The sequence below is a fragment of the Branchiostoma lanceolatum genome, chromosome 9 (genome assembly GCF_035083965.1).
Source record: "Branchiostoma lanceolatum isolate klBraLanc5 chromosome 9, klBraLanc5.hap2, whole genome shotgun sequence".
Taxonomy (NCBI): domain Eukaryota; kingdom Metazoa; phylum Chordata; class Leptocardii; order Amphioxiformes; family Branchiostomatidae; genus Branchiostoma; species Branchiostoma lanceolatum.
In genome coordinates, this window is record NC_089730.1 from 4835794 (window position 1) to 4860783 (window position 24990).

A 24990-nucleotide genomic window follows, 5' to 3' on the forward strand; every position below is an offset into this window, starting at 1 on the left:
GCAAAATTTCCAACGTCCTCTGATCTTCTTCCGGATACTGTCATTGCATGAGCACTGTACAAGATTATTCATGAGAGGTGTAGAAGAAGCTGTACTCGCATCAGGGCCAATCAACAAGGGACGGGGGCCGGCACCGACTTCCAATAACCTTTGACCCATTGCTTACGTCAATCTCCCATCAGGTCACGTATTCTAAGCATTCAGATCTCAGTAAGGTGACTCAATTATCACGAAGAAGACAAGAGGACTGTGAAAATGCATAATTCATGACATGAACGGACATGACAGAAGATGACAATGACGGTAAATTGGGTACCCACTACTGCTGTTTGGCACGACAAATCAAGGACTTTCGTAGAAAGTAACAAAAAATGATAATGATATCTTAACAGCAATACGGAGTAGTATTGGAATGAATCACTCACAGGTAAGTGTAGTTGTAGGGTTCTCCAGTTCGAGTTTTTAGCAAATAGTTGTTCCGGGCAGCCATCTCGTATGTTCCGTTCCAAATAAGCGCCATCATGGGGTTAAAATAACCCACGCTCTGGAAAGGAATAATAAGTCGGTTCACGGATCAAATTTCGCATGCGCAGCAAGGAGCATTGTGGGGGATATGACAAGTTAAACTCCCCTGAGACATAAACAAAACGCGTTTGGACATGTATAAAGCATGATAAGATAAGAACTGTTTACAAGTCATGGGCATTCACCTTTGACATATTACCCACAATGCATCTTGCTGCGCATGTGCAGATTAAACCGTTAACCGGCTTATTCACCGATTTCACACTTCCCAAGATGCCCCAGTGGGGTGTCGTAAACTCCGGCCCTGCCCAATTTGCGGTAATTCTTCTTAGCGCGAACCAACAGAGAACCCAAGTAGGAGGGCGGTAAAGCTGCAGAAAGGTACGTTTTTTGTGTTGATTCTCATCAAACATGTCATAATTACATGTTTTATATACTGGGGAGATAATACAGAACAATTTTCAAAGGTTGTCTATAGAAGTTGAATCAGTGTATTATTGTCATAGAGGAAGGGGAGACAAACACTGGTAAAACCGTTAAAAATTGTTCTGTATTATCTCCCCAGTATATAAAACATGTAATTATGACATGTTTGATGAGAATCAACACAAAAAACGTACCTTTCTGCAGCTTTACCGCCCTCCTACTTGGGTTCTCTGTTGGTTCGCGCTAAGAAGAATTACCGCAAATTGGGCAGGGCCGGAGTTTACGACACCCCACTGGGGCATCTTGGGAAGTGTGAAATCGGTGAATAGTACTCACAAAAAGTTCCGTGTCATCAATGAGGAAAAACGCTGCACAAGGTATGAAACTCGATCCCGGAAGCTTAGCTTCGGGTTGCTTGTTTTGCTGACAGTTATGCCAACAGGGCCAGTAGCGTAATGGATAACGCGTCTGACTTCGAATCAGAAGATTGCAGGTTCGAGTCCTGTCTGGCTCGATTTTTTTTTTTTTTGCAGCAAAGTCTATGCGACAAGAATTTCAGGTTTGCGTAGCAAAACCTCTGTTGGATTCGTTGGCATGTGTGGTGGCCGCCATCTTGAATTGTGACGTCACAGGGTCGCCATACCATTTTTTGGGACGCTAGCGTTCTCTCTATTTTTAACAAATCGGCACACAACTATCACACATTCAACTCAAATAAAAAGAAAAATTCAAGACCAATTCATATTTATAAAAAGACCCCGTAATCGCTAAACTAACATAGCAAACCTGAAGTATATGTAGCACAAATAGTTAAAACTCTAGTTACAAATTATTCCTTGAGTACTGTCAACTAGCTTCAGATTTCCATCTCTATAGCGTGACTTTCCACCAAATCACGTAAGAGGATAGTTTCTTGTAGAGCAATCTTCTGTAACTTTTTCAACACACCACCAAGCAATTTTACAACACATACATTAATATTTGCAACGAGAATATCTTGAAAGTGTGACAAAGTTGGCATAAGGCCATGTTTCTAAGAAAGGTGACTTGTGGATTTTCAAGGAAAGAAGATTCATTACCTTGATACCAATGTCTGAAAGTTCTTGATGGTCTTTCTGCATTAAGAACAATTATGCGGAAATAAGTCATGGTCCTTGAAAAAAAACGTGATAATAGACCCCTTTCCAAATACCGCGGCCATTTTGAATCTAGCGCGAGCGAGCGTGGTTCGAGCGAGGGAAAGCGCGGGAAAAGTACACACCCGGTAAGTCCGAGCCAGCGGTAATGGCGTCCTCAATAGAAAGCAGCGTTGAGTCATCTTCGGCGGCGAGATGTTCTCCTCCTCGGTGAAATCCATCGATATATTTGCATGGCACAAGTAGATGATATTGTTGTGGACACTTGGACTCGATATCGGCCAGTAAAACTGTGAATTTCTGCTACTTTTCCACAGTTCCTACCGGGATGTTGAGCGCGCGCTACAGTTATAGAATGCTGATATGTTTACACCGCGTGCTTGTAGTTTCCCTAGTAATGTTAGCTTAAGTCGAGAAAAATCCCAAAAAACACACACTTTTCGGGCTGGGATCCTTATAGCTACTTAGATAGAAATATACGGAATTTTACCGGTCGTGACCGTAATTTTGGACGATGCCAACTTCGCCTGGGAAAATGCGCGTTGAGAGGGGGTCGTGTGTTCTGTCTAGCCTTTCTTTCTTTTCTGTCTAGCTTTCCCTTTTTTCTTGTTACATCTCTCCGCATGGCGATATTTTACATTTCCGCTGAATGCAATCCAACAAAAAAAGACGTGAAAATGTTGGCTTAAGTTTGGTTAGGAATTTAGCAGAATTTCGGCGGCTTCTTTTGACGAGTTTTCTGAAATATCAAAACCTAAAGTACGTGAGTGAAGATGGAGTGTATTCACTTTGCGCCGTAATATCTTAATTTCCGTCGGATGATATTACAGAACCGTGAAAATATGGGCTTGAGGGCTTTGCGAGTATAGAAATTTGACGGAACTTCGGTGGCTCCGACTTTGACAATATTTTAGTGCCAAGATTAGCTTGATGAAGTTCGTGAGTGAAAGCAGGGGGCGTGTTTCATTACATCACTTTTCGCGGAAATATTTTAGATTTCCACAGGATGAAACCCCACAAAAAAAGGAAAAATATCGGCATGAGGTCCTTCAGTCCTCAAGTCAATACTATTTAACGTTTTTCGGGTTCCATCCGGGCAACAGATATCTGAAATATTGCCGCGCAAAATGATTCAAAGAAACGTCAGATACAGTGGAAAACACACCTTCACTCACGTACTTGGAGTCCTCAAGACTAAATTCTTGGCATCCTAAAAGATCGTCAAAAAGCCGCCGGAATGCTGCCAAATTTGTACCCAAAAGGACATTGAACTCAAGCCTATATTTCAACGTTTTGCAGGATTTCATTTGGCGGGAATATAAGATATTGCTGAGCGAAGTCGATGTAAGGCTGCACAGAAAACACGCCCCTCCCTCAAACTAACGTAATTTCAAGATGGTGTTGGCATTGTCACGACAGCCAAAAGGCTCAAGAGTTATATTCATACCTAAACGTAGCTACAAGGATCCCAGCCCTAAAAGTGTATGTTTTGTGGGATTTTTCTCGACTTAAGCTAACATTACTAGGGAAACTACAAGCACGCGGTGTAAACATATTAGCATTCTATAACTGTAGCGCGCGCTCAACATCCCGGTAGGAACTAAATTCCTAACCAAACTTAAGCCAACATTTTCACGTCTTTTTTTGTTGGATTGCATTCAGCGGAAATGTCAAATATCGCCATGCGGAGAAATGTAACAAGAAAGAAAGGACAAGCTAGACAGAAAAGAAAGAAAGGCTAGACAGAACACACGACCCCCTCTCAACGCGCATTTTCCCAGGCGAAGTTGGCATCGTCCAAAATTACGGTCACGACTGGTAAAATTCCGTATATTTCTATCTAAGTAGCTATAAGGATCCCAGCCCGAAAAGTGTGTGTTTTGTGGGATTTTTCTCGACTTAAGCTAACATTACTAGGGAAACTACAAGCACGCGGTGTAAACATATTAGCATTCTATAACTGTAGCGCGCGCTCAACATCCCGGTAGGAACTGTGGAAAAGTAGCAGAAATTCACAATTTTACTGGCCGATATCGAGTACAAGTGTCCACAACAATATCATCTACTTGTGCCATGCAAATATATCGATGGATTTCACCGAGGAGGAGAACATCTCGCCGCCGAAGATGACTCAACGCTGCTTTCTATTGAGGACGCCATTACCGCTGGCTCGGACTTACCGGGTGTGTACTTTTCCCGCGCTTTCCCTCGCTCGAACCACGCGCGCTCGCGCTAGATTCAAAATGGCCGCGGTATTTGGAAAGGGGTCTATTAAAGTACTGCAAAAAGTGTTGACCTATAGCTACAATAAATAGATGCTTCGTGAACGGTCATTCCTCCAGAAAATCGCATAAAACAATAATATTATTTGTTTATTGATTGATACAATCTCAGTACATTGTAGCACTTAAGGGTGCTGAATTGCGTACATGGGTTAAAACTTAGCATACATGTAGTAACAATAGTAACAATACCATGTATGTTTAAACTATGTACTGTATATATTTCACTGTATATGTCATTTACATGTTAGTAAGGTTTATGTTAGGCGACCTGTATCTAGCCCCTCGGGGCGCGGGCACGAATGTACAATAAAGGTCTTCATTCAATTCATTCAATATTAGCAGTGTGTGAAATAAATATCACCATAATAACATGATGATACTAACTCAATTCAAACGACTGGTCATGGGAGTTTTACAGTTCGTATTTGTTTAGTAGGTGCGTAAAATAGGGGATTGGGCTATTTCTATAGCGATTTTAAGCTGATCTTTAATCTTTTAAAGCCTAACCTTCCTTTGGGGAGCGATGTCCGGGTCCACACCCGTAGGGAAGAAGTGCAGCGGTTCGATACACAGGGAGAATGGGATGTCGTGATCAAACAACAGTTCCCTGTGTGATAACGAAACATCATCATAATAGCAACAATAGTCACAAAGACTGGTGACCAAGGGGTGCCGGAATTCCTATCATGACATTCAGAGAAAGAGAGATAATACTGTAAATGCAGACATGTTCACGGTGGTTTTATGTTCACGGTTTTCGCGGTGACCTTAAAACCACCGCCAAACTTTTTGTCCACCTGTGACTGTAGCACTACTATTGTTTCAAAGGCGAACTTAAAACCATCTCGAACACTCCACTTTCTCCCTACCGCAAAGTTAAAACCACGCGAACTTAAATGAATTTGCAGTACGTGATTAGAGGAAACTGTTTGATTTTTGCATACTTTTACTGTGATTTCAAATTTGATGAGGCAAGAGTTTTGAGCCCCCAGCGCTAGAGTAGACGTCAACGTAACGTATGAGAAATCTTCAGCACATTTTTTCTGCAACGTTAGAAAATGTATCTAGACCCTACCTGGCACGGGTGACTATCGTCTCTTCTTTTTGATTGTCAGAAAACTGGTTCCACGGACCAAACTGTGGAGGAAGACGTAAACGTGTTAGATGGACGATACGCGAACTCCACATAATTCTCGGAGCATGTGCGCTTTCAGTCGCTAATGTTTGTCAAAAAACTCTACAATGCACTTGGTAGACCTTTGGTTATAATTTTCACATGTTTGAATAATTAACAGCATGGTTTCCCATGTAATATATTCTAACAGAGTAACTTAAGTTTTCACTTTCTCACACAAGACAACTTAGCACAAATCAAACTTATAAGATAAACAAAAATACTTATCACAATGTCACAAACGTATTCTCCAAGCAGAGGTTTCAGTCGGGGGCGAGGAGTGGCTAGTAATGCTAAGGTCACAAGTCCCAGTCCGGGGCCCGGCCGGGCAGTTTGCGGGAACGAAAAGTTTGACATAAAAGACAGCAAAACACAAAAAAAGTTTTTTATGTATATTATTGATATGAATTGTTTAATTTTCGATCACGCAAACAGCCTGGCCGGGCCCCTGTTTAAACGTTTGGAAATGTGACCTAGGCATAAGTGGCATAACGCTGCACTCCTTCTATGGAGAGAAACGTTAAAAATCGCGGCCACTCCTAGCCCCGACCGAAACCACTGCTTGGAGAACACAAACTACGAACCTGCCAAGGCGGAGGTATGAGCGATCTGCCGTTCTGATCCGTCATCATTTGAAGGGTTTCCTGTAGACAAATAAAAAAGGTGTTGTAAGATTCTACTTTTAAAGTTCAACACACAAGACTTACACCTTTAGAGTTCGTTGTCCTGACGCAATGTAAAATACTAGTAATTACATAGCCTACAGATACAAAAACAACCAATCAAGTAAACAAAGAAACAAAGAAACAAAGAAACAAACAAACACTTCCTTGTCTAGTCGAAGGGCCAACGCTCTAGAACACGCTTATTTTATTAAACAGCGAAAACGACGTAACGCGCCTCTCCCGTGAAAATACCCTCAAGTAGGCTCTTCTTTAACACTCCTAGCAGAAAGTTGGTTTACTGCAGGTCCATGAAATTTGGTATACTTAAAGAACAAGCATTGGTGCGCCAACCGGTGGCCAACTTATTGGTGTTAAATGAGTCACACTATAAGAAATTATCCACTGAACATTGCGTATTTTAGACTCATTTTACGCCATTTGTGTTGGCTTGCAGCAGGTATGTAGCGTTCATGAATATTCTTGAAAATCTCTGTGCTTATTTCCAGAAACCTTACCTTTTATTTGATATATAGTTTATTGTTTATTTGAAAACAGGGGAGCGCAGCACCCGTATAGAAAATGTTCACTTTGTTGAAAAACAGGACGCGGCGCCTCCCGCGTTACGAACACAATTGGAACGCGTCGGAGGGGCAGAAACCACGGGGACTTGAGGTTCATTTTTGTCATGGCGTCGTAAACACCAAGAATTCACTAACCCTCTTATGGTTCGTATGTTGATTCTTTCAAACTTTAGCTTTCCATTGGTAGGTAGTTTGATGTCGATTAAGATAGTTGAGTACACGACGTAGAATACTGAAAATGTCCACTCCGTTATGAAGACGCCGCAACTAGCGTGTTCTACCTACGCCCGCGGTCGCTCTCCGTGCAATCATGGAACTTCGCGGTCAAAAGTGTAACGGCGTTGTAAGCATGTAGAGTTCATGAATCGTCGTGAAAATTCGTGACCTCATTTTTAGAAACCATGGCTTTTATTTCATATATAACTTATTGTCGACTTGAATATAAGGGAGCGCAGCACCCATATAGAAAATGTTCACTCCGTTAGCTCCTCGCGCGTTCTACCCCGTGAGCATGAAGCCAATGAACCGGTCCGTCTTGTTTTTATCGTTATCATAAGCATGTAGAGTTCCTTAAACCTTTCGCAAACGTGTGCCATGATTTCCAGGAACATTAGTCATTGTCGTCAATTCGATCATATAGCTTATTGTAGATTTGAATGGTTGATAGCGCAGTGATGTCGACTCCTTGTGCGTTGTACATTGGAACGCGGTCGCTCGGGTAATTTCGATAAGCCTGTTCTGTATTATACGTTGATTCCCGGTGATTACATACAATGAAACAACCCCGTTCTCCTCTTTTTAGCGTTGTTCGCACTCAAAGATATAAACAGGTGCAGGTCAACTTGAGCATTTTGTTTATATATGTGAAGAACAGTCAGTTTGTGATCAACATCATACAAGTTTGTAATGTGCTTTACGCGTACATACATAGATCAACTGTGGTTTTGCTTACTGGGAAAATAATCTGCTGATTGTGAAGACACTGAGCTGTCACAAAGTGCATAAAGTATTCAATCATATACATGTTTCCCTGTTAACCACAGACTTTATTTAGTTTGTGTAACACCAAATCCACTGTCCGAGAAAGTGACGGGCTTATCCCTGACCGATGCCAGTTGGACGCGGGCCTTTATAACACCCCCACAAAACTCCTTTCTGCTGTACCTAGTAATTAGTGCCGTATCCGCTACAAATTTGTGCTGTACCCGGTGATTTTTGCCGTACCCACTGAAATTTCCTGCCGTACCCGGAAATTTGTATCATGCCCAGGCCTTTTGCGCTGTGTCCAATTGCGGGCATCGCACGGGCATAGTGTTTAGTCACTAGAAAGTTGTGTATAAAAACCATGTACGGCAACAATGCACTGTCTCATATACCTATGCTGACCCACCTTCAAGTTTTTTCCCACACAATACTAACCTGGTACCTCCTATTTTTGGACTGACACAAAATATTAGATGCTTTCTGTACAACAGTTGTCTTTTCTATAAATAGGAGCGTCTAGAGTATGGTTGCTAGCATATCACTAGAATAAGCAGCTGTTAACAAATCCCTGACGTCAGACCCAAATGTTCACCAAATCATCAGGAGAAATACATGTATAATTGAGAGTTGAACCACAAAAAGGGCTCAACCTGGTCCTTATCTTCCTGATGCCACCGCCATCACCGGACCCGGTGTTTGTTTTGCGGGTGAACTGTTAAAAAGTCAGAGGCTACCCTGGTTTCTCGTGCCCGCTACTCGTGCCAAGGGTGTTCGATCTTGTGCCGTTTTAGAAAAACCCGGAAGTAGAATCGAATATTCGATGCTTGGCCCGTCGACTAGTCGTTTTTTTGTGCCGCACTTGGGAACCATCAAATTTTTTTCATTCGATTTGTTCCAGAACTGAGAGCGAAGTATTCGCAACAGTGCCATGTTCTATGGAATACGTTTTGTACAATGCAACCTGTTTCCATGGAATTTGCATTCGGTGTAAACAAATTATGGTCTATTGCGTGTTTACGGTCGGCATATTCCCAGCACAACATCATCGTTGTGGTACTAAAATGACTGGGTCTTCCCGCCGACGAACCTCATATATTAACCCCATTGTTTTACCGAGGTAAGTGACTACAGAAAGAAGGAAAAACGGCGTTCTGAGTCATTTCGATGTCCTCCGAAATAGTCCTGGACTTTCCAGAACAGAAGCCAGAAGATGTTACGACTACGAGTAAGCAGCCGACCACGCCAGAACATTGGGAGCGGGTCTGCACGCCTTCCACCGCCGGCAAGTGGTCCACAAACGATCTGGTGTTCGTACCCGTGTCCGACGACGAAGATTCAGAGCAGCCAACAGAGAGGAAAACTTTCATAGTCATCGCGGATGTCCACAGAGATATCCACGGTAACGTTGTGGTCCCACTAAGCCGGAAATGTGGCTCGAAACTAGCTTGCAACAGCTGTGTATACGCTGACCATGTCCACAATGATGTTCACGGTAACGTTGTGGTCCCACTAAGCAAGAAAAGTGGGGCATCAGCCCAGAAAATTACAGCGAAACCAGCTTGCAACGGATGTGTATACGCTGACCATGTCCACAGCGATGTCCACGGTAACGTTGTGGTCCCACCAAGCAAGGAAAATGGCGCACCAGCGAAACCAGCGTCTAACGGCTGTGTATACAACGGCAACATGGAAATCGGTTCTTATCCTTGTACAGAATCTAAAGACGACCCTAAACGTTTGGACGAAGAAAGTATTCGAAGAAATTTGCAGCGACAATTCGTCGGCACTCTTCTTCGCACACCCTTGCAGACCTTTGAAAAGCATCGTGGATCGTCTAGCGGGTGGATATACCTAGGGAAGTTTGAGGGAACTTCAAGAAACGGCCAGGCAGTCGAAGACACTTCGCCATACCTAAAGAACTTTGAGGAAAGTTCAAGACAAGGTCAGGATGTCGAAGACACTTCGCCATGGAACTCCGACGGTACATCTACAGCGAGAAGACGTGTCCCAATTCGCCAGGAACGTGCTTCAAATAAGGAAGAAGACATTTGCTGCTGCTGTCGCTTGATGTAACCGTATCAGTTTCTCGGTTGCTGGTAGCCATGCATGATGCGTGATTTTTCTCTCATAACACATGTAGATTTTATGGAAGAGTGTTTATCATCAGCTATGTGGTAGTCAACGTTGCCATAGCTATGACGTAAACAGAACAGTAGAAGTAACAGGTGAAAGTAAAACCGTTCCAGAACGCACTTCTAGTACTCTTGTATCTTTGGTCACCGAATTCAATGTTTGACTGTCACAATACAAAACAATCACAAATTTCAGACAATCTTGTGTCACGGAAAACGACGGTAAACAACAAAGTACGAAGTGCGCCAAAAATATTTACTCAAGCATCTGAATAAAATTTTGAAACAGACATTTCAGACAGCATCCGCTGTCTTTCGTCAGTGACTAAGGATGAAAATTTCAAAAATTGTAAAAAAATTATCCAGTTGCTTGCACGAGTAACTACGTATCTTACTACCTGGATGTCTAACCTTCATCAACGTTAAGTACGCAGTGGTCTTGCTAAACTGTTTTTATATGTCGCCTCCTATTTGTATGCATTTTCAGTTATGTGTAATTGTTAAAGTCTATACAGAGAAAGGATTGTAACAGGAGTGTGAAATCTTGTGAAGACGACAAAGTTACACGCACCCTTGGCGTCTTCCCAGCGAACAACGTCATGTGGAAGAAGTCAGCTTCTGCTTCGATGTACATGACGTCATCCCAGCGTTTGGAGTCAAACACGGTCCTGTGGTAGGGAGCAAAGAAAATCTAGTTTGCGAGCTTACTCACTACAACTAGATGGAAATGAAAAGTAAAAGTTTCAGAGTCTTCTAATCATATTACTGCAAAAGTACCCTACTTATAACCGTCGACCTAATTGATTTTCAGATGACCCCTACATATGGTACAAATCCATCTGTAAGCCGTACCCCTCACCTGTGGTACATGTACATTTGTCACGATCCCTAGGCCCTACCTATGGTACTTGCATGAGGTGGCTGTGGTACGTGTCCACATGTAGTCCATACCCCCTACTCGTAGTACCTGTACTTTTGACACGATCCCTACCTGTGGTACATGTACCTCTGTCACGCTCCCTGTCTGTGGTATATGAACATTTGATGTGATCCCTACCTGTGGTACATGTCCATGTGTAAGCCGTACTCCCTACTCATGGTACCTATTCATTTGATGTGATCCCTACCTGTGGTACATGTCCATCTGTAAGCCGTACCCCCGTGAGGAGATGGTCAGTGGCATGGGGGCGTACGTACACAGCTCACCCTTAGGCACCTGGTGGACGTAAGATACACGGACGATAACTTAAGATTTGAACATTTATCAGTCACTGTATAAATACATCACCAGTGTCCCAACTTGCCCAAGTGACGCATAAGCTCCTCTGTTATTTGACGATTTTTTATGGTTTTTAATCTAGAAGATAGATATACTATTTAGTCACAACAATGTTAGATAGTCTACGCAAGGACAGACAACTCACGCGGAGGTCCTTGTCCCAGTTGCCCAGGCCGAACGACCCTTCCTCCAGCCAGTGTCCCACACGGTGGCCCCGCTGGTTGGCATCGTTAAACCTTCGGGTTGATCAACATTTTAGAAAATCAGTTACACTGCTATTTTCCATCATTGCTGCCGACGCGTGGCGCAACGGTTAGAGCCCTTGAGAACTTTGAAAAAAAAAACGACGAACAAACCACTAGCTCGAGCTACTGACCTTTCTCCGAAGCCGTAGAAGCCTTCGGTTTTATTCACCAATTTGAAGCCCATCGCTACTCGATTCCTGTAGAAAGAGAGAGACGACAAAAAGAGACAATTTTGAAATAACAAAAGATTTGTAGCTCTAGGAAGCTTTAGAAATGAAGGACATTGCGACTGGAAGCTTACGGAATCAAACGTCACCATAAAGGCCATAAAGTACCCAATGGCATTCTCTCATCTGCAATCTCGTTGTTACTTTTTTGACGTGTAAAGTATTTGGCCCGATTAGCACCATCTCTGCATATATATACTTTATTTCGGACTGCATCTGTAAGCACCGACACCTATAGCTGCAGTACAATGCGAACCAGTCAGAATTGCCCTGAGGAAGGTGACAGACGGTCACCGAGACCTGGGTCTAAAAAAAAAATTCATTTCGGACAATTAATTAAGCAGATCCTTAGTCCATTTTAAACAAGGACAATATCATAAGCCCCCCTCTCACTGGACCCTTGGCACGCTGGTGGCGTCGCTGCGTCCTAAACTGGATTCGTGTTACCCTCGACTTTATAATGGTAATATCATTCAAAACGTACAAGTATGACCAAAAAAACACAAGCTTAAAAAGATTAGTTTTTTGTCGATGAAATTCGTTATGAGTGTTTTGTCAATTCGATCGGCCGCAGCGACGCCGCCAGCGTGCCGCGGATCCAGTGAAAGGGGGGAGGGGGGGGGCTATACTCACCCCTTTCCAGGATGATTGACGTTGATTTTGATTGACAGTTTGAACTGCTGCGGGTTGTCTATGACGACTGTGAGCGTGGCGTTGTTGTCCGTATCGGAGGTCCCCACTACAAACGTGGCGGGCTTCTGGTAGGACAGAAGGGACGTGGCGTGGTACCATTGTGTGACGTCACCAACACGGAACAGGTACCCCTCGTAAAGGTTCAGGTACTCACCCTCCCACAGGCCAAAACCCTGAGGGATAATGATACATCTTAACAAACACGGCTCAATTGCAGAAAACCTGCATCTTCCTAGCGGGTATCTTTTTTTGGGCTTGCGGCACATTGGCGACCTCGCTACAACCGAGCGATTTGACAGAGCAATCAACAAATTTCATCCATGTTTTTACGCTCTGTGTGTTTTGTTATAGTTTATCTTGTAAGTTTTGCATGATATTTCCATTCTAAAGTTAAAGATAGCACAAATCCAATTTAGGTTGCAGCGAGGTCGCCAACGTGCCGCAGTCCAGTGAGATACCGGCTTTACGTTTGCCGTTTTTTACTGCAAAGAGAAATAGTCTTTTTCGAACGAAAGACTAGTACTGAAAATCCAAATGCAAACAACATACTCATAAGAGTCATAATCAAATAAAACAGGTAGTATCCATTAAAAAAACCAGCATCTTTGACCAGTTGCTAACGTATAACGTAAGGTTATGTCTCCGTATAGTTACATGGCCAAAGTGGTTCGTCATCCTAACCTGACAAAGCCTGGAGAACGGACAGCCGAAAATTCGTTGAGACTTTTTTGTAGCGTTGCTTTTTTTCTTCTTTTTAAGGTTGGCTAAAATGAAGAACCAACGAATTGACAGAAATCAAATCTATAATTATGCTAACAAGAAGATTTTAATCGTTGACATTCGTACCAGTTTCTTGTCGATGTCCGTGCTCTCAGACAAGATGGCGGCCTCCGTCTTGTTATCGAACACCTGCAGTCGCCATGGTGATTTGTCAATGGCCACGGTCAGGTTGGTGTAGTACAGGAGGATTCGGTCATAGTACTGGGAGGAGAATAAATGAGTGAATGAATGAATGGATGGATGGATGAATGAATGAATGCATGAATGAACGGATGGATGGCATTCTAGAGTTATCGTGTTCACATCCACACACACACACACACACACACACAAACATACGCACATCCACGCAAAAACACACACATTGACACACTAGACACACACAGAGACACACACACACACACACACACACACACACACACACACATCAACACAGACATACACGTTGACAAATCCACCCAGAGACACACATACACACACACATACACACACACACACACACACACACACACACACACGAACATCCACACGAACATCCACACATTGACACAGACACACACAATGACACATCCACACACATCCACACACGATGTAACATTTAAGTATGTCATTACACATTGAGACCGCGGGTTAATGCCATATGACTCCGATATGGCCTTAACTGTCCTTTGAACTTTAGGGCTCTTTTTCGCATGAAATTGTCTTTTTGTCTTTATTGAAGAAAATCCGTTAGTGGTGTGCCCTAAGGCACACCACTAGTCTTCCTGGACTTCTTAACATCATACAATACAACATCAAAATAACAATACATGCATTGACGATAACAACATAACAACATTCAATATTTACATTAATTACAGATAGCTGATTACATGTCATTTAAAAAAACTATCTAATTGAAATTGATTCAAGAATCTACTTAAAATTAGAGGTCCTTCCTTAATTGAGTAAAATCATTTGCGATACAATGCCACTTTACTTATGAATCAGTTCTACACTTTATAACAAGAGCTCACAGCGAGTTTATCATACCGACACTGGCCATGGTATCCATGAATAGCTTTGTTTATTTTCTAACTTAATGCGTGTTTTGCGGAGACTGAACTTACGAAATGATCGTAACTTCTCATCCCCGAGTGTGGTGTCACCAGCGGACATTGCCCTTGGAACTTTCGGTACGTCACAGGTGTGGTGACGTCATATCAGGAAGTGAGATCTTTCACATGTACAGCAATGGCGACTGCCGCTTTCCCAGAGAAAGTCAGCGACGACTCTACGCAGTGTACGATCTGTTTCTACACCTTTAAGAACCCGAAGGTTCTTCCCTGCTTGCACACCTTCTGTGAGCACTGCCTGCGAGAATGGGTCCAGAAGAACGATGGCGACAACTTCCCATGTCCTATTTGTCGACAACCAGTCCCCCTGCCCCAAAATGGCGTCGATGGTCTGAAGGATAATTCTTTTATCGCCAGCCTTGTGAAAGCCGTGGCCGAGCATCACAAGGTTCACCACGGTAAAGATAATCTCATTTGCACCAACTGTGAGGAAGGGAAGCCAGCCACTTCCAGGTGTTCGGAGTGTGCTGAGTTTCTCTGTGAGAGTTGCGAGTCGGCACATCGCCTTCTGAGAGCTACCAAGGGTCACACCCTCTTCACGTTTGAGGAACTGAAGACAGGAAAATACGACAATGTCTTCAGGGCTAGGAGAGCTCCACCGTGCTCCAAACACTCAGGAGAGATCTTGAAGCTCTTCTGTAGGACATGTGAGACGCCAATATGCAACGAATGTGCCTTGTTTGAACACAGGGACTCGCAGCACGACTTTACGCGCATAGAAGACGTGGCTGCCGAGAAGAGAGAGACAATCCTAGATCTCACGCCACAGTGCCAGGCCCGAATGGAGTTCCTTCGCCAGACGGAAGAAGTGCAAAAACGCTTGAAGGAACAACTTCAGCTGAATTCAGAAGGGGCTCGTCAGAACGTCCATAAAACCGTGCAAACATTGATTGCACTGGTAAAAGAAGAAGGCGAACGGCTCCTACGCTGTATTGATACAGAGGAAACATCCAGGAAGAAACAGATCGAGGCAGAGATAGAGGGAGCGCAGATAAGTCTGGCAAGCGCCAAGAGTACATGTGAGTTTGCAGAGACTCTAGCTCGGGAGGGAGGCGACTACGAAGTTGTATCTTTCTCGAAGGATATGACTGTGAGGCTGAAGGACTTGACTAAACCACCTGCGGACACAGTGGACTTTGAACTGGCAAACATCACTATTGATTACTCTGTTATGGGGCACAAGTTCACCCAAAACAGGCCCAAAACTGCCCAATACACCCTGCCAAAGCGAACGGAGATGGAACTGCGTTCTCTGCTGAAAAGTGTGACGTATGCGCAGAGTCGGACGAGCTCGAGGACAGGACGTAGGCTGAGACCAACGGGGCCTAGCGTGTCGGGAAATGTGAGCACATTGGCGCATCGTGAGTAGCACAATTATGCCAGATGTCTTTTAAGTGTTCCTATACTGTTTTTGAATGAATGTACTTCCAACCACTACGACATCTAGCGAAAGACTACCGTCTCCTTAGTTACTGATTGCCAACCGATTCCCAACTCCCTAACGAACACGAATTAAAAAGGGCATAACCAGTGGGTTTTTTTTAAAGTTTGATCCATAATTGTGAACATTACCGAGAGATCAAATTGCGGCATCAAGGGTTTCTAGTGTTTTGGGTTGGATATCGGTTGTGTCAGCGGTGGTTGGCCCACATTGGGAATGACGGGAGAGATTTGTCTAAGGTTCTGGAGTAAGTCATTGGTAGGTTGGGAACTAGTTGCAGTGTGGTTGTGTTATGCTTGAGAGTCAACTTTGACTCCCAACCACGCCCCGACAACTGCCGACTTACCCCCAACTACCAGCCAACCAGTCCCCAACCCTTTCCTAATCCATTTGAATACATTTTAAAACATTCAGCTGGCGCAGTCAACCAGTAGCCAAACTCGCCGACCAGCAGCCAACGACAGACTGACCTTGCTCCCAGCCTACTCCCAAGGGATTGTTCGGGAGGCCATGGTCGGCTATATATGTTAGAGGGGCTTTTAAGCTTAAAAGCGTTATTAATCAGCAAATTCTTTGTAACGCGTAGCTGAACGCGGTATCGCGTCAGTGTTTGCAATTTAGTATTGAGTCAAGTGCAGATGGGATGTGGCGTCGCGGTGGCGCAGTGGCAGGGTGTTGGGCCCCAGAACCTAGAGGTACTGAGTTCGAATCCGGGGTTCCCTGATTTGTCCCGTTGACGTTGTGCCCTTAGGAAGGGCACTTTACATGAATTTCCTCACTTCACTCAGGTGTAAATGAGTACCTAGCTTTGGTTAGGGACGTCACTCGGATATGACGTTAAATGGAGGTCCTGTGTTTGAGGAGAGCCACACCTTGAGCACGTTAAAGAACCCACCGCACTTATCGACAAGAGTAGGGGTCCTTCCCGGTCTGAGTGGCTCAAAACCTACAGTCCTTTGGCCGCTCATGGGGCAATCTAAGGGCTCCCTTGGAAATCAGTTACTTAGCTAACTGAAGGGACCACCCTAAAAGATTAATGATAATAATAAAAGTCGCAAGTTCTGGACACAGGTTTAAAGATGGAATATTATATGGACAAAAGCAATTGCTTTTAAATGTTATGACCCTGGTTGAGGATTTTGAAAGTGTTTCCATTGGAGAGGGGCGCTCTTCCAAAGACAGCTTTGTTTCAGATGGGGTCAGCAGCGCTGAAGGGTCAACATTGGAAAATGACTATGCCATCCTGGTCACAGGGTTTTCTTCACCTCCTAGCAAGTGAGTACTATTACGTACAACGATCCAACAAGCTGTTTTAACTTTTGATCATGCTGTCAACTTCTTCTTTTGATGTTTTTTTTTAAATGTTTGTCATGCAGAAACTAGAATGAAGAAGATATGGCAGCCTAGAATATTCCCCTTTTGAGTATACGCTATTAAATCATTGTATTACGCTAAATGACTATATTCATTAACATATCATGCCAGAAGGATATTATTCAACATTATGGTTAATAATAAACCTAAAGTCAACACACTGAATCATATGTCATTCCACTAGAAAGACGATGTCATATTACAGGAAAATTAATTACATTTTTATCTTCTTTGTGATTTTGTAATAGATCACGGTCACTATAATGATAATCTACATTCATTTTGCATTTCATAGTCTTCATACATGGGTGAATGTAATGACTGTAAATAAACAAATTATGCCTGCAACATTACAATTATATATAGGGAAGATGGTCCATTATCAGTGAAAAGTCTCACAAACAAACTTTAAGATACTGTCTTTTCAGGGAGTATCTTGAGTTGTACTTTGAGAACAAGAAGAGGGGGGGAGGAGGAGAAATCAAAGACATCCAGATCAGAGGGAAAAGGGCGTTTATGGCGTTCAGGGATGCAGAAGGTGAATTTTCATTACCGGTAATAACAATGACAATAGCATCAAGATGTATTTCCATGTATGACATCTGTAGGCTGACTGTTTTAGGAATGTATGGACCCCTACAAAAGAGAATTTGGATCTTTTTGAGAATGTGACAATGCATCGTAACACATCTTATTAAATTTGAGCTTTTTTATCTCTTTCTTTTCTCAGATTTCTTCTACAGAAGATTTCATGGCCTTGACAGATCTTAGGGAGTAATGCATGTCTGAGATAAAGAACGCAGTATGCTTTGTTTTATGCTAAGGTCCCAACTGGAAAAAGGGGCCCCGCCGGGTAGTTGAAGGGCTGTATTTTGCACTTTCGGGCGTGACCCCTACGTGGCCCCGTGGGGCACCCTGCGGCTGCCGGGATATTTTGGGGCCCGGCCGGGACCCCGAATCATTTTAGCCTGGATTTAAAATCAACGCGGGAACCGGTAACAAATAGACGCCGTGAGCTAATCGTGCGAACACCGGGAGGCACCCCCCGTCCACCGGGACAAATTTGTACTTCTGGGTCCAGCCGGGACAACACCCCTACGGGCACCAGTGCAATTCGGACCGAACCATAACAAAGATTAAAGTAAGATGAAACACAGATTTCTTTTCGGTATTTTTTTTTTTCAGTACACCGCCGAGTCCTTTCAAAGCAGCACACCATATTTGGAGTACAAGTGACAGTGAAGGAGGTACCAGGTAGTGCCATGCAGCTGGACAAAAGGAGGCTTCTTGTCAAGGTAAAATATATTCATGATTGTGATATTCTCCTGCCCAGTTACCTTTCATTAATCTTCTTTTGCAGGCTTATGTGTTAGGCTTTTTAGTTATTTTGAGTCATTTTATGATTGTAACATTATGTCAGTTTTGACTCAACAATACTCAATTTCTTGTAGTCAGAAAGGTACAATAAGAAATGATGTACACTAAAAAAAATGGCACACACTAACATTAAGAAAAAAAGCCTGTAAAAAGCCTGCTAATGCTACGGTCACAATTGCGCCAGTGCCCGGAGGGGGTGTAGCCTCGACGGGGGTCAGTCAGTGTTCTCACCCGTGTTCTTACGATTAGCTTACGGCGTTTCACGATTAGCTTACGGCAACTATTTGTTACCGGGTCCCGGGTTGATTTTAATCCGGATTCAACAAAATTGCGAGTGGTCAATTTCAATGCAGGGATCAGTTATGTTTTAAGTCATCGAAGTCAGAATGGATCTTAACCTCACACAACATGCTATTCTCTTTTATATGTATTGTGTGGCACATATGAAAAGAACAAACTACATACATGTATGCACAGTCAAACCTCATAAGGCGATCACCTCCCCATGGTGACTACTTGCCCTAGCCAACTGCTTTTTCCTGGTCTCTTGAAATGTCCCCATCTACATAGATATTAGTAAGGACAAACGCCTGACTTAGGCAACTGCATTTGGAGGCTTAACATTACATGTTCCCTACCTAATGTCGCAGTGATTTACCGGTGTGGGTACATCATATATTTATCCCATTAACAGGTGGGAAATCTTTAAAAATTTTACAGTGCTCTTTTTTTACCGCTTTTCTTCAGTCCCTTGAGTAGTTGGCTTAGACAGTGATTTCGCTGCAGTTATCCACTGTTAACACTCAGGTATGTCACAATGTGTAGCTCTGACCAAGGTACTGATTGTATGTTCCAGGGATTTCAGGAATCCACCTCTGAACAGACGCTCATTCTGTACATGGAAAGTCTTGTACTTAGTGGACAGGAGGTGGATAGGGTGGACTATGGTGTCCAGCCTGGTGTGGCTCTGGTCACACTTGATGATGATATCTCCGGTTAGTCTTAATCATTTGCTATCATGTTTTGGGATTTGTTTGACAGGTTGGTGGATGATGTATATGATATCATGCCAAAGAAATATGACTTCTGTTCAATATCATCCTACAGAATAGACAACATCATACCGATGATTTTTAAGTATATTATATGAATGAATAAATAAAAAATTAATTCAATCTTTGATATATTTTTTTCTTGTCTCTTTTATCAACTAGACTTTGACCAGATTCTGGCCAAAGCAAAAACCAATAAACTTCATGGAAAGACGTTGACTATTGAGAGGCTTCCAGTCACCGATGCCGTCTTAGTCACCGATCTGCCTGAAAATGCATCAGAGCTTCTGGTCAAGCTGTACTTTGAAAGTGAGAGGAAATCTGGGGGAGGACCCGTCTCCGGGGTGGAAAGGAATTCATCCAGACATATGGCAGTCATTTATTTCAAGAACCCAGCAAGTAGGTGACAAATTCTTACAGAACCTATTTATCATTTTTGTGGTGTGTTTCGTAATGCTCTTCTTCTCTAACATAACTGTAACTGTTCCGATCTCTCCCAGTCACTAGTATATAGCTTAAACAATGCGTGTTTAACCTCAAAGAGTCCACCAAATACAAAACATTTTATCACATCTGTAAATTCTATTGTAATAAGATATTAACATGTAGTGTGCACTCTACATGTTCCTGACTCTACTCTAGCAACTGTCATTAAAGGCAGTTCCCAATGCCAAAACGCCGTAACATTATTATTACTTAAGCCTATTTTTGGCTCACTAATGGTATATAACTGACTCAGAAAGTTGCCAGTAATCGAAAGTTACTTAATTTTGCTGCCTTTCCCTTTTCAGCTGTCACTCAAGTTATACGACAGTCGCATGAACTACTTAACAGAAAAATCACTGTCAAGCCGTACTCCGATTGTCTTGGTGTTGTCTTAGACTAAAGATGACGACTCCACTGACTGTATAGATCCAGCAGCAATGGAAAAACATCCTCCCAGTTTTCCACATTTGAATCCTCTCCAATTATAATCAGGGAAAGCCCAACTGCCATGGGCGTGTCTTCAACACCTGCCTCACCAGAAGGTACTGACTTTCCATCTATGCACCCGGACATTCCCAAGCCAGGTGGTGGAGGCTAGAGTCCAAGTGTCACACATACCGTTAAACTTGATTGGAACAAACTCAACCTTCTCCTGCTAAGGGACTCGGACTGAAGTGGGGTGCCCATGTTAACAACATAACAACTAAGGCTATACACAGACATTGGGAGCGATCAAACATGCCCAGCAAGGGTAAAATCACTTGCATACACGTCACTAGTAAGACCGAACTTTGAATATGCCGTAACAGCATGGGATCCATATACAAAGAAAGACAAAGATAAACTGGAGAAGGTGCAGAACCAAGCTGCCAGATTCTGCACGAACAACTGCGACAGGGGTGTTAGTGTCACCAAAGTAAAAACAGATCTGCAGTGGATGTCAATTGAAGACAGAAGAAAAATGTCCAGACTTTGCATGATGTAATAAAATGACTAGTAAACTGGTGGACGTACCGACTGATAAAAAAACAACATGAAATAGTCATGCCTTCAAGTAACAGAGTTTCCAACCTAGGATTGATGAGTTAAAAAATTCGTATTTTCCTAGAACTATTGTAGATTGTAATTCGTTATCGCCAAGTACTGTAGAGGCATCTTTGCTGGATGTTTGTTATTAGACTAGACCACCATAAAAGTTTGGAAATATTTTAAGCTTTTTTTGCATACAAGGTATAATCATGGAAATGCTCTACATCTTTGTTATTAGGTGATTAGGTATTGAAAGTTGATATCTCTTAGTCTGCTTGGAACAGTAGAAATAGAATGATATATGTCAACTACTTGAAGCTGTCAGTAGTGACCTCAACATCATCAAATGAATGTTTGAAACCTAATATTTGATATTCTAAGGTGGTAAATTTTTTAAGGTGTTTGAATAGATCAATGGCTACAGACATGTGCTAGGTAGCAAGGTGATGATATATAATACTAGATATGACTGTATCCTATTAAACATGAAAACAATTAATAAATGTCAATCATTAACCTTTCATCATCCTGTGCCTATATTAATTGTTGTATATTAATTTTTATTATTTATCATTGTTGACTGAAGACAAAATGGCAATGGCTACGACAATACAAAAACAAGGTGTGCATACACTTGGCATTATGCTAAGATATTCTCCAAGCAGATGTTTCGATCGAGGTGGGTGGTGGTGTCTAGTAGTGGCTGCAATTTATAACGCTGCAACCCCCTCCCCCCCATCGAAACCTCTGCTTGGAGAATAATGCTAAGTCAAATAGTACAAACACTAACATGACCAAGGCATCAGGTATATGAGGGCTAGTTTAGCAGCTTTATGGAACAAATACTTTAAAAAAAAATGTATTACACCCCCGAGGCTATTATTCTCCTCATTCATAGATGAAAAAAATACTAGTAGTCACCACTCAAGCTGACCAGCTTTCCGTAACTGTTACATGTTTAGGCAAACATTGATGATGCTGTGTTGACATACTTACCGAGAAGATCTAGAGTTGAGGGTTGACCCAAGCCATGCTAAATTTTCCTAATTGATTATGCAAGTTAGCCCCTGATTTGCATAAATAACACATGGTTATGTCAATCATAAGTTGCGCTATCTAAGGTTACATACAAAAAACATGACGATCCGTCAACCCCGTCTTGAGTCATTCTCTTTCAAAATCGGCCCCTGCAGTTCCAAAAAAGCCGGTAGGGGCCCCAAAAAACCCAGCACGACTAACTCTCCCGGCCTCTCAAGAGCTATCAACCACTCAAATGTCATGACCATGGCGTGTTCAGAACAAGATATGTTAAACAGAAATTTCAGCTGCATTGCCATAAAAAGTCGCCGGGGGGGTGGAATCCAATCCTTTGGAGGTCTCATCGAGACCTACCCACATACGAAATATCAAGGTAACACATCCTGGCATTCTCAAGTCATCGTGTTCTTTCTACCTACGTGCAAAAAATATTCAATGCTGAAGTGAGCTTTTATAGAGCTAAAACATAAAAAAAGTCCCGGCCACAACCACCTGTAAAACATGCCGCCGCGCTAAACCAGCCATTTCGCGTGACCTCTCCATGCATAAACGGACACAGACACAGAAGCACGTGTGTAGTACGTGTTACTGCATGTGGCACAGCGGATCATCCAGACATTTACAATAACGGCGTGTTGCTTAAGCCTTACTAATCCGTCGCTAATCTCTAGATCCATTTTGTCTACAAGAGACAATTTTGTGAGAGGTAATAGCAAGGCACCAAAACATGTGTATTGCTTTAGACATTCATGCAGTGTTGGTTCTGTCATGCATGCAATGTTAGTTTTGGCCCAGAATTTATACAAGACTAGAGGGCCAAAACTTATGACACTTCTTCCAGTTCACAAGGGCAATCTACCAACCAAAATTCGTGACCATAGCTTGTGTAGAACACAAGATATCAAAACCGGCAGTTCAACTGCAGTACCATAGAAAACAGGTAGGGGTCCCAAAATCTAATCATTTCAAAGTCTCATCAAGAACTAGCTATTAAACATGAAGACAACGCATCCGGGCTTACTCGAGTTATCGTGTTTAGACACGCACACCAGCTATCCCGAAAACAATACCTTCTTGGAGAAGGCAAAATTCTAAAAATCTTAGTAGGGATGGTCAGGAACATTTTAAACACCCTCCATTGTTATTTCGCCCTTTTCATTCCACCACAACGTTCATATCTACCCCCTCCCCTCCGTTTAAATGGCAAAGTCTTACCTCTTCTGTGATAGGTTTTACCCCATGGCGATGTCCTTGAATAAACGATAGCGAACACAGGAGAAACAGAGGCGCAAGGAACAGCAATGGTTTCAGACGTACACCCGCCATGTCACAGTCAATGGTAGACCCTGCACATTGACATCACGAATGATTGTGGGCAGAAGTACAGTCCTGTGGTATAGTGTGACAGATGAAAGTGCAAAGTCCGTGTGTGTACGGGTCGTATAGGGTCAGAATAATAGAATATCACATGATCAGGTCAGATAGCTTTAAGATAGCTTTGTAACGTTCCTTTTTACAGACAAAAAAGGAAAATGGAGGACAATTTTTGGCCTTTCTGTGTGTGTGTGTGTGTGTGTGTGTTTGTGTGTGTGTGTGTGTGTGTGTGTGTGTGTGTGTGTGTGTGTATGTATGTGTGTATGTATGAATGTATGTATGTATGTATGTGTGTGTGTGTGTGTGTTTGTGTTTCCGGATTTTTGTACTCAACATAACTTAACAACCTCTGAATGGATTACAATGATATTTGGCATGTGAGCAGGTCTTGAAAAGACAAAGGTCAAGGTCGATTAAGCTCCCCTTGGTATGTGGCCTTGGTACTGCAGAAGAACAGAACAACCAACCAACCGACAGACAGACAGACAGACAGACAGACAGACAGACAGACAGACAGACAAACAGACCAACATACCAACATACCAACCACCAACCAACCAACCAACCAACCGACCAACCAACCAACCTAAGGTATTTGGTTATGAAAATTGATTGATTTATTGATTACCAACCAACCAACCAACCAACCAACCAACCAACCAACCAACCAACCAACGATAAAAAAACAAGCAAGTAAGCAAGCAAGCAAGCAAGCAACCAACCAACCAACCAAGCATCCAACTAGCCAAGCAAGCAAGCAAGCAAGCAACCAGCCAGCCAGAGAGAAGTGTCCCTTTACGCTTTACGTTCCGCCCTTTTTGGTTTCAGGCCTTGCCAACGTGATTGGCAGTCACGTCAGATAAACGCAAAGTCAACACGGCTCTTTCCGTGCTGAAATAACACATTAAGTGAGGAAGCCGTCTAGTGCACATTATGTACAGGTGGCTGTTTTTACTGTAAGAAGTGGAGTAGAATATCTAATAGTACAAATCAACGTATCTTTGGAGGAAAATTTTAAAGTCTTGTTTTGGCCTCAGTCACTACGATGAAAACGTTGGTAAAATAATTCATGATACACAAAGCTAGATACACATGTAGAACGGTTATATATAAAAGGGACAAGAAAATGGAACCCTGCTAGTAACTGGCTAATACAATTGCTTGGTAAATATACGTCGTGAGCGAGGTAAAATAAACTGTTTAGCCCATTCGCCACTTTGGCAACGACGGCTTGAAAAGAGCAATTCATTTAGAATACCCGGGGGAGGGGGGGTGAACAGGTGTATTTTGAAATGTAAAGTTTTTTTTCGCAAGCATGATTTGCATACAAGCGTTTGTTGCGTAGGATATCCCAGTAAATGTAATGTAGTTTATAAGTAGTTCCTCTGTATTATTCTTATTCTATCTTCGTTTGTGATCGCTCTGTTGACGCTTTCTTAATCTCCTTGAAGTGGTGGTTATAAGATCTCAGGCGGACGGTCGAAGGATAAGACTCGCTTTTAAGAAGACTTAAGCTATCCCAACACGTACCCTTAGTCAACACTCGACGGAGTTGTCGCGCTAACGCTGTCG

At 42.7% G+C, this 24990-nt stretch overlaps 3 protein-coding genes and 1 non-coding gene across 4 annotated transcripts; 3 read left to right on the plus strand and 1 right to left on the minus strand.

The window, feature by feature from the left end:
* Nucleotides 1-5: 5 nt before the first annotated feature.
* Nucleotides 6-23420, minus strand: LOC136442147 (alpha-xylosidase XylQ-like). The gene is made up of 12 exons (XM_066438811.1): nucleotides 23260-23420; nucleotides 13199-13333; nucleotides 12293-12525; nucleotides 11564-11629; nucleotides 11333-11423; nucleotides 11036-11124; nucleotides 10480-10576; nucleotides 6131-6190; nucleotides 5448-5509; nucleotides 4880-4979; nucleotides 2031-2066; nucleotides 6-544 (listed from the first exon to the last, which is right to left on the minus strand). The coding sequence occupies exons 1-12, from the start codon at nucleotides 23368-23370 to the stop codon at nucleotides 422-424; spliced, it is 1203 nt and encodes a 400-aa protein (XP_066294908.1). The 5' UTR covers nucleotides 23371-23420; the 3' UTR covers nucleotides 6-421.
* Nucleotides 1393-1465, plus strand: Trnar-ucg (transfer RNA arginine (anticodon UCG)). Its single transcript has one exon. It is a non-coding gene; the product is annotated as a tRNA-Arg (tRNA).
* Nucleotides 14315-16967, plus strand: LOC136441915 (E3 ubiquitin-protein ligase TRIM56-like). Its single transcript, XM_066438476.1, has 2 exons — nucleotides 14315-15608; nucleotides 16882-16967. Exons 1-2 carry the CDS (start codon nucleotides 14366-14368, stop codon nucleotides 16965-16967), a joined length of 1329 nt encoding a protein of 442 aa, XP_066294573.1. The 5' UTR covers nucleotides 14315-14365.
* On the plus strand, nucleotides 17305-19898 carry LOC136441918 (protein mono-ADP-ribosyltransferase PARP10-like). The gene is made up of 4 exons (XM_066438479.1): nucleotides 17305-17600; nucleotides 18248-18357; nucleotides 19296-19434; nucleotides 19654-19898. The coding sequence occupies exons 1-4, from the start codon at nucleotides 17579-17581 to the stop codon at nucleotides 19896-19898; spliced, it is 516 nt and encodes a 171-aa protein (XP_066294576.1). The 5' UTR covers nucleotides 17305-17578.
* Nucleotides 23421-24990: the final 1570 nt, after the last annotated feature.